General features: G+C 38.0%; 1 protein-coding gene across 2 annotated transcripts; it reads right to left on the reverse strand.

The window, feature by feature from the left end:
* Positions 1-1,789: 1,789 nt before the first annotated feature.
* On the reverse strand, positions 1,790-7,527 carry LOC109068582 (death-associated protein kinase 3). Of its 2 annotated transcripts, none has more exons than XM_042776915.1 (9): positions 7,405-7,527; positions 6,537-6,624; positions 5,464-5,824; positions 4,435-4,564; positions 4,295-4,343; positions 4,145-4,171; positions 3,867-4,019; positions 3,431-3,476; positions 1,790-3,342 (listed from the first exon to the last, which is right to left on the reverse strand). In XM_042776915.1, exons 2-9 carry the CDS (start codon positions 6,596-6,598, stop codon positions 2,809-2,811), a joined length of 1,362 nt encoding a protein of 453 aa, XP_042632849.1. In that variant the 5' UTR covers positions 6,599-6,624; positions 7,405-7,527; the 3' UTR covers positions 1,790-2,808. The 2 variants fall into 2 exon arrangements, with proteins under 2 accessions (XP_042632849.1, XP_042632854.1); XM_042776920.1 differs by lacking the exon at positions 7,405-7,527 and adding an exon at positions 7,244-7,372.
* Positions 7,528-9,448: the final 1,921 nt, after the last annotated feature.

Here is a 9,448-nt window from a genome sequence, read left to right on the forward strand (position 1 = left end):
GATGGCACACTACATTATGCTCCTTAAAAACAGATAACTATGCTCTCGTGGAAAAACATGCAGATGACGTCTTTGGGTACACCAACTTTATCATTTGTGAAAAATATTTCCATTTTAGGCTCTCTTACCCTCCTGTTGAGCCAGCTCAGAAAAAAGTCTTGCATGTTCGCTCTGGTGCATGAATCTTTGATTTTCCAAAGCTGTTAAATTTTTCTTTAGGATCAACTAAAATAGGGGGAAATATCCAATAAAATCATTATTACCATAATAAAAACAAATTCAATTAATTATTTCGTCTCTATATCAGTTTTTTTTAATTATCCTTAAACAATAGTACAGTGGTTAAAAGATTCAACACACATTCATAACTTTCTCACTCACTTTCAGTCGCAGACTATCAGTTAGAGATGCATCTGTTGTCCGCTGACCCTCTAGAAGATTTCCCAGCTCTTCTTGCAGTTTGGTCTGGTTCTCCAAGCTCAGCTTCAGTGCAGATTTTAAGACCGCTTGCTCTTTTTCCTTCATTACTTTGGCTCCCTCCATCTTTTCAATTAAGGCCCGTTGTGCTTCTCTGCATTGTGTTACACCAGCCAAGGGGGGCCAGGTGGCCCAAACCAATATGATGATCAGAGAGACCATGGACCACAGAGCCAGGAGAGCCATAATCCAGTTACAGGCGTTCTGGGCTGAATTGGACCTGGCCATCCTGAAAAAAGACACAAACTAAAGAGATCTTCTGCGGTCTGGTCTGACAGGGAGGGAATCAGTGTTCAACCAGCTGTGTTTTGCTCGGTGAGGCTGGGCTCTGGATATGAGTGGATTCTACGTCAACATAAGGACCTTATCAGTGCTCTGCGAAATAATACTGTTTTAGAAAACATCCAGTTTTTCTTTCATGTCCTCGTGGCATTATGGTTCTTAAATCAGTGTAATGATCCATAATGCAATAATGAGATGAGTATGGTGTGATTAAGACTAACTAAAATGTAGTAAAGGGAATAGTTTACCCAAAAATTAATATTGTCTCAACATTTCCTCACTCTATTTCTGTCAAATGCACTGAAAAAAAAATTTGGTGTAGGATTTCCTTTGAACCAACTGTCACTCAGAAACTGCTAGTAAATTTTTCAAATAATTAAAAAGAAACAGCAAGTAACACATTAAATTATATGTGAAATTATTGAAGTACAACAACTGCACAAAAGATTATATTTTGAAAAATCTCTATGCGTATTTGGACCCCACTGAGTTTCATTATATGGACAAAAACAGTTGAAACATTATTTAAAATATAATGCAAGTCATAAGTTTAAAACATGATTGTGAAAAATTTACAGCATTTTTGGTTGAATTATCCACTTTAAATGAACTTATGACAGAATAAATTCATTTAAAATTGACCAAAGAAACTAAAAAATAAAAATGTTTATGTCGCCAGAGCTAAACAGAGACATGCACTGTTGATTGATGTCAACATATCTCATGGGAAGCTAACAGTTCTCAGACTATTCATTGATGTCCTGTGGTTTGAAATTTCAAAGTAAACAGTTGCATTTACAAGACCCCCAAAATCCAAATGTTTATCTGAATAGCAAAACACGATTATGTTACAATGGAGATGGAAAAATCTTTTGTTTAATTAGAACTCGGGGACTTTCAACATCTCTGGACATGTTGAAAATTAAGATAAAAAGGTTGACAAATGCTCAGAGTTATAAAACACTATATTTCATCTCCCAGTGGATTCCTCAGCCCACACACACACCAAATAAAGACACTGTAACTCTAATCTTCTTCAATTCTTTTATTTAAATGGACTTTTCTGATGTATATTTATATATATAGAAACTTGTTGTAAATAAAACAATATAATAACAGGTACAGTACTGTAAGCCAACAGATATGAATATTGCTATGACTTGACTAAAAATGAGCACAACCACTTCCAGATACTGATGCTCACTTGCATATGGAATGTCATATAAAAAATGGAATGTTTGAAGTGTGTGTTTTGAACAAAAGAAAAGCGTTAAAGCAATAGTTCACCCAAAAATGAAAATTATTTTATCACTTACTCACCCTCATGTCGTTCCAAACCTCAAAACTTCCTTTTTTTCTGCAGAACAGAATGTTTCAACTGTTTTGAACATACTATGACTATATAAACACTAAGACATTTTTTAAAAATAGAATTTTTGTTTTCCACAGGGGAAAATAAGTCACACGGATTTGGAATGGTATGAAGGTAAGTAAATTACAGATTACAGATCATTCAAGACAGCATTTAGGACTATCGTAAGTGTAGAAGTCATTTTCTTTGTCTCATATCATAAAATTAGAATTCGATTTGCACAGGAAAAGTGGACATGCAGAGCAACAAAAGCAACCGGCATCTTGAGATTTTTCAATTCCTCATAGAGGACTGTGTAGTGCATTAGTCACAATGTACATTAATAATATGCTTTGCTCTGAGTGCTGTAATAGAACTGTAAATAAACTCATTTTTATCTACTGATCCAGCATGTATATTTTTTGAGGTGACAATTAAAAATACTAAAATGCTTGCTTCAGCTGTAACAGACCGGCATCACATAAGGATACTGCAATGCACAAGCGAAACACATGCACACCCTCACTCACTCAGCATTTATAGAAAATATAATTTTGCAATGCTTTTGTTCTAGGAGTAATATGAACTCTACAGGCTTACATGAAGCTTATTGCGAAGTTTAATACTCTATATATGCCCTGCACATACCAAGCGAAGATATTAGATAGTCACTGCGTTCAGAAAACAAACAGAGCAGCTCAAGCCACGCTGGTGCTGCGAGTGTCATTTTCAGCTGAAATCGAGCGCACCAGCTCTTCCACCCAGCGCACCTCGGAGACCATCTGCTCAGCGAGCACTTCGTAGCGGTTCTCCAACCGGCCAAACTTGCGTTTGAGGGCATTGGCTGACAGCATGGCGGCACGGGCCTCTTCTTGGCTCTGTCTGCGCAGGGCTTGTGCTTTCTGCAGCTCCTGTTTGATCTGATTCAGATCTGCAGCGATGCTTTCGTTCTCCTCCTTGTACCAGCTTTCTTTCTCCTCATAGATGGAGAGCAGAGCGGCCACGTCCTCAGCGCAGGAGCGCTGGTTCTTCTCCAGCTCTCGTAGACCTTCCTCGGCTGCTGAGATCTCCTCCATGACCTGGGAGAAGCGCTCAAAGTTGACGTAGGTGTTGTTGGGAGGCATGCTGGAGTGGGATTTGATGGTGTACTCCTTTAGACGGGTGGTCTTCAGACGCCTGCGCTCTGTCTTGCGCTCGCACTCCTCAGGCCGAACATTACGCCTCTTAATCACCTGTATGGGGGGGATGGGATGAGAACTAGTCCAGCACAGCACAAATGGTAACTAAACTCAAGAGGGAGGAAAAGAGAAACATTCGAACCTTGATCCAGGGATGCTGGAGACTGTCTTCGATTGTCATTCTCTTCCTGAATGTTAAAAGCAAATATTAAATTAAATATTAATAAACAGGAATTAAATTCTTCATATTAAACAAATGAGCCTTAGTTATTTTAGTGTTATTTATGTACTATTATACTATTTATTAATATGTTGTATCAGTTTTTATATTTTCTGTTTTCATTTTAATTTTAGTTAAGATATTAGTAATTTTGTTGTGCACTTTTGTCCAGTTTTATATTTTTTTTTTCATATTTCTATTTAGCTTTATTTTTTCAGTTTTAGTAATTTTAAATACAACAACTTAAAATGATTATTTTTTCATTTACATTTTTTATCTAATATTTATTTTTTATTTTTTATATTTACTTTATTCCATAATTTTGATAGCTTTAGTAACAACACTGGATTTTACTAACTTAGGATCCTTGACCAGCAGTCGGCGAATGAAGTCCTTGGCGAGCTCACTTGTGTTACTGAAGTACTCTTCATCAAAGTCATAGTTGACAGCTGAAATGTTGGTAAGTGTTTCTTGTTTGGTCTCGCCAAGAAACGGAGAAGCACCACTCAAGCTACAGACAATTAATAATACATTAATATTAGTAAAGCAAAATAAAACAGCATCATCTGGGTGTGGAAAGCATGTAATCAATTGCAGCCAAACAAGTCATTTATGTGACATTACATTATAACTTACAGTATATATGTGATAACTCCAATGCTCCTGCAGGTAAGAAAATCACAAGGAAATTAACTCTGAGCAAAAATTTACAACTGGTATACTGAATATCATTTAATAATAACCTAACCAATATTTAAAAAAAAATCATTCATAGCTATGACTAACCACATATCTGCTTCCAGGCCAAGAGGCTCATAATTCACAATTTCCGGTGCTACAAAAAATAAAAGATATGGCAAAGATTAAGGACTCCTAATAAAGTTATCATAAGGATAAAAAGTGTTATAATAATCTCAAGTTCTCACCAACAAACTCAGGAGTTCCGAAGATGTTTTTAAATTCATTTCCATCCTTAATCTGATGAGCAATTCCAAAATCTATCAGCTTGATTCTGGGGTTCGGCACATTTTTATCCAGCAGCATTATGTTCTCAGGCTGAAAACAAAGATGTAGATGAGTTTGTTTCTTTATCTGAACAGCTTTGGAGAAATTTAGCATTACATCACTTGCTGACCAATAGACCATCTGCAGTGAATGAAGTTTTTTTACTGAAGGAGGCATTATTATTTACATTTACATTTAGTCATTTATCAGAAGCTTTTATCCAAAGCGACTTACAAATGAGGACAATGGAAGCATTCACAATCAACAAAAGAGCAGTGCTATACAAGTGCTATAACAAGTCTCAGTTAGCTTAACACAGTACACGTACCAAGAGCTTTTTAAATAATATAATAAATAAAAAAGAAAACAGATAGAACAGAAAAAGAATAGAGCAAGCTAGTGTTAGAGGTCTTTTTGCTTTTGTTAATTGTATAATAAATGAAAAGAAAACAGAGAATACAAAAAGATTAGAAAGCTAATTATTTATTTTTTTTTAAGAAAACACCAGCAAATTAATAGAGTGCAAGTCTAAAAGGGACAAGTGTTTAAGAATAGAATTAGAATAGCGAGTGCATTATTATGATAATATCATTATTATGGATTATGTATATAAGCCGGAAGCAACGATTTGAAGTTAAAAACACCTTATTGATGGATTTATTACAAACATGCAGCTTTTCACTTCCCAAGATGTTAACTGATGGACTATGGACTACTTGTGGATTAATATTTTGTTTTTATGAGCTGTCTGAACTCTCATTCTGACAGCACACATTGACTGCAGAGGATCCATTGGTGAGCAAGTGATGTAATGCCTAATTTCTCCGAAGCTGATGCGATGAAGTAACAAATTCATCTACATATTGGATGGCCTGACATTGAGTAAGGTTTCAGCAAATTTTCATTTTTGGGTGAACTATTCTTCTACAACAAATCATCGTAGTGCTCACCTTCAAGTCAAAGTGTGCTATGCGTTTCGAGTGGAGGTAGTGAACTCCATCCAGGATCTGCTTGAGGAACTGTGTGGCCTCCTCCTCAGTCAGTGACTCCTTCTCAGCCAGGAAGTCAAACAGCTCCCCTCCAGACACCAGCTCCAGAATCAGGATCACGTCGGTCTTGTTCTCAAAGATGTCATGGAGGGTGATGATGTTGCTGTGTTGGATCTCTCGAAGGATGTTCACTTCTCGCTCAATCTCCTCTCGGCTCACGCCTCGTCGGCTGGATGACAGGCGTCTCTTCTTGATAAACTTGGCGGCGTATTCTGTTCCGGTGCTCTTTTCTTTACATTTACGCACAATGGCAAACTGCCCACTGGGAAACATGGTACAGAGAAAACAGAAATTAAAAAAGAAGAAATCATGTCATTGCATATAGAACATAAGGATATAGAATGGGTATATATGTGAACTATTATATGTAAACAGAAGTACATACACTGCACAAAACCAAACTCTAGTAACTTTATAAAAGAGTTAGAAAGTATCTTATTTAGGTAAATGGTATAAATGCTACATAATGCAACCAAGGAAACTATAAAAAAAGTGGTTAAAGCATTCCCCTGATGGCTCCTCTCTGGCCAATCTGTAGTCTCATTTGCACTACAGCTGTTCTCGGGCTCAGAGAGCAAGCATATGCATTGTAAAGCAATGATGTCATGCCGCAGCAGCACAGCACAGAAACCTCCACGTCCATATATAGAAAAAAGGCCAGGCTTGATTCAGTGTTTGCAGATTATTTAGTCACTGTGCTGGGGACTTTTAAATTGCAGGGCTCTCATAATGTTTGTTGTTACACCACACTGATAAGCACAAACACTACGTCGACTTGGCAACTCTAAGCCAAACACTATGATGTATTCACTTACCTTTTATTAAAGTTCTTTTGTAATTACATAATTATACTGCTTAATCAAACATTAAGATCTTAGGCTAATTCATAGTTTTATTCACTATGTGTGAGATCACTTTAAATCAGGTTAAACTAGTTTTTACAGAGTTTTAAGGAGGGAAATGACATCTCTTACCTTCCTAACTCCTCTCCCATTTCATAGTACAGCTCCACATTCTCCTGCCTGAAGCCAGCCATGATTTGCTGACTTCAAATGTATCAATCTGTTAGAAAATGACCAGAAATAGTACCTAGCTTAGTTTCACGGTTTTGACTTTGTCTTCAGTCCACTATAGACTTTGACATTTTGTTGTCAATCACTATAAATGGTTCCTAACTGTTCATAAGTGTGCACATGTGTTGGTATTTACTCTTGACCTCACGGGATGTTGGATTTTAAACTGACGTGCAGAATGTGGACATTCTATTCCTACTTACGTCATTACCTAAAGTCATAAACCATGGTTGCCAGATTTTTTTTTTGTAACATTCTTTTCTTTCTTTATCATAGACCTTTAGCAGCTAATATTTTAACAATGCATTGCAGTGCAATATAAACTTAAACTTACACACACACACACACACACACACACACACACACACACACACACACAAAATTACATCTCAAAAGCTATGCTGGAAGTCATGTTTGAACCTTAATCTGTAAAGATAACTACAACAAGCATTTATATTAGCTCAGAAGTACAGTTTCACAGCCAAAGTAAGTTAAAATGTGGCAAATATGTTCGTAAGAGAAATATAATACAAACGAGTATATTATGATAATCCACAAAATATCTAAAAGTTACAAAAGCACTATTTCCAGATAGCCATCTGGCTAACCTTTAAAAGCAACAACCAACGAAGACCGGTAAGCTTCGTACGCTGACACACAAAACATATTACGGAATAAATATGTAAGGTTTTCTCTTAGATTGTTTTTAATAATGTTATCTATAACAATGCTATCTAGAATAAGAAAAAGCCGAGAGTTTGTCACATACCTCAACGTCGCCGCATTCCTCAGTATTTTATTTTCCGGTTGCTGCGCTCTGGAGAGGCGTGGCTTTTTCAGTGACATCATTGAGACTCCGCTGCAGGATGATGTCAGCTTGTGTGTACCTGTTATTAAGAGTCTGCCAGGTGTTCGCACACTGATCTAAGTTCAAAACTACTTGTATGGGCTTGTTTTGCACTGTTCCTTTCTCAGTGAGTGAAAGAATGAGTTTACATGAGTGAAAGAGTGAGTTTGGCTGGAAAATATAATAATAAAGGAACAAAAATAAAGAAAGAAATACTTTTTGTTATGAATCAGTGTTTCACAAGATAGACATCCAAAGCGCACAATGGAAGGGACCGACTTTAATCTCACTGCCAGTGTCAAATCCTCATTATTTATTGAGCACGTGTACTAAGTGAACTAAAGATATGTGTGCTTCACATAATTAGTGGTGCTTGCCGAAGGCAAAGCATCACTATTACTATGCTCCATACTTATTATTCTTATTATTATTCTTCCGTACAAATTTCGGCGCGTAACTAGTCCCGCAGTTTTTGTCACAGACCCGCAAAAGTGGCGTCAAATCGTGCGGCCTATACGGGAATGGTGTGCTATGACTTTTATAAGCGATCGGGCGTACGATGTTCGCACACCGGGCGAAATATCGCCCGAAAAATCGCATAGACAATGCATTGCGGCCAACTTTAACGGATCGTAGCTCCGAGAGAGAATTTCGCAGAAACTTGTGAATCACCACATTTGGAGAGGCTATCAGGCTGTGCGAGAACATACCCCGCAGTGGGGTATAAGTTGTACCCCTGGGGCGCAAGAGCCCCCCAAAGTTGCCCCATATACATACTATGGTGAGGGATCGCCCATGAAACAGCGCGTTTTTCCTACTATGGTACTTTACCTAGGAGTTTTGCATTGAACATAACTCTGGATCACAATGTCATAGAGACATGGGGGAGGGCTCATTTTACTCAGACAACCAATCAGTCTATCAAGATCATTGTGAAGCAGTCAAGCCACGCCCTAGCAACCATTTAGGGCCCCTTAGTAACAAGCTCCATACACTTCCATTGAAATAGATCTAATTAATATCTTTGGATAGAAGTGTCATAGAAACATGAGGTTGAGCTCGTTTGATTCGGGGCAGCAAACGACCAATCACAAATCACCTTCAAGACTTCATAGCCACGCCCTAGCAACCATTTAAACCACCCTAGCAACCCAAAGAATAGATCGATATCTTCAAATCTGAATATCATAAAGGCATGGGGGTTGGTTTATACCATTTATACTAGAAAGCAGCCATCATTCCCAGCTGCCAAGCCACTCCCTAGCAACCAAACAGAGTACCCTAGCAACCGTTTTGCAAGACCTATCTCTCTGCATCAAAACATCCTAGAGACATGGGGGTTGGCTTATATTGTCAAGCATCCTTTGGAGTATCATCATTGGGAGATGCAAGGCAACTCCCTAGCAACCAAACAGAGTACCCTAGCAACCATTTTGCAAGACCCATATCTCTGCATCAGAACAATGTACAGACATGGGGGTTGGTTTATATTGTCAAGCAGCCTTTGGAGTATCATCATTGGCAGCTGTCAGGCCACTCCCTAGCAACCAAACAGAGTAACCTAGCAACCATTTTGCAAGACCTATATCTCTGCATCAGAACAATGTACAGACATGGGGTTTGGCTTAAACTGTCAAGCAGCCTTTGGAGTATCGTCATTGGGAGCTGTCAGGCCACTCCCTAGCAACCAAACAGAGTACCCTAGCAACCGTTTTGCAAAACCTATATCTCTGAATCAGAACATCGTAAAGACATGGCGGTTGGCTCTTTTGACTCATGCTAGCAAACTGGAATTCCAACATGCTAGTCATGCTAGCAGTGAATAGCTACATGCTAATAGTGAGTAGCTAAGAGATAAATCAGGCTATGAACTCTATAAAAAGACCTAAGCAACCGAGGGCAGAGTTTTGCCACTGCAAGCACCACTCACATTTTCTTCAGGAAATGTACATTCTAGTTGTGTTTG

This window comes from Cyprinus carpio, chromosome A2, assembly GCF_018340385.1.
Source record: "Cyprinus carpio isolate SPL01 chromosome A2, ASM1834038v1, whole genome shotgun sequence".
In the NCBI taxonomy this organism is placed as follows: domain Eukaryota; kingdom Metazoa; phylum Chordata; class Actinopteri; order Cypriniformes; family Cyprinidae; genus Cyprinus; species Cyprinus carpio.

Excerpts from the sequence above, each read along its gene's own strand:
- LOC109068582 (XM_042776915.1), bottom strand. The coding sequence starts at position 6,598 with ATGGCTGGCTTCAGGCAGGAGAATGTGGAGCTGTACTATGAAATGGGA. Across the intron at positions 4,172-4,294 it reads GGCCTGGAAGCAGATATGTG|GAGCATTGGAGTTATCACAT; the intron begins GTTAGTCATAGC and ends TCTTACCTGCAG. Across the intron at positions 3,477-3,866 it reads CTGCTGGTCAAGGATCCTAA|GAAGAGAATGACAATCGAAG; the intron begins GTTAGTAAAATC and ends TTTAACATTCAG.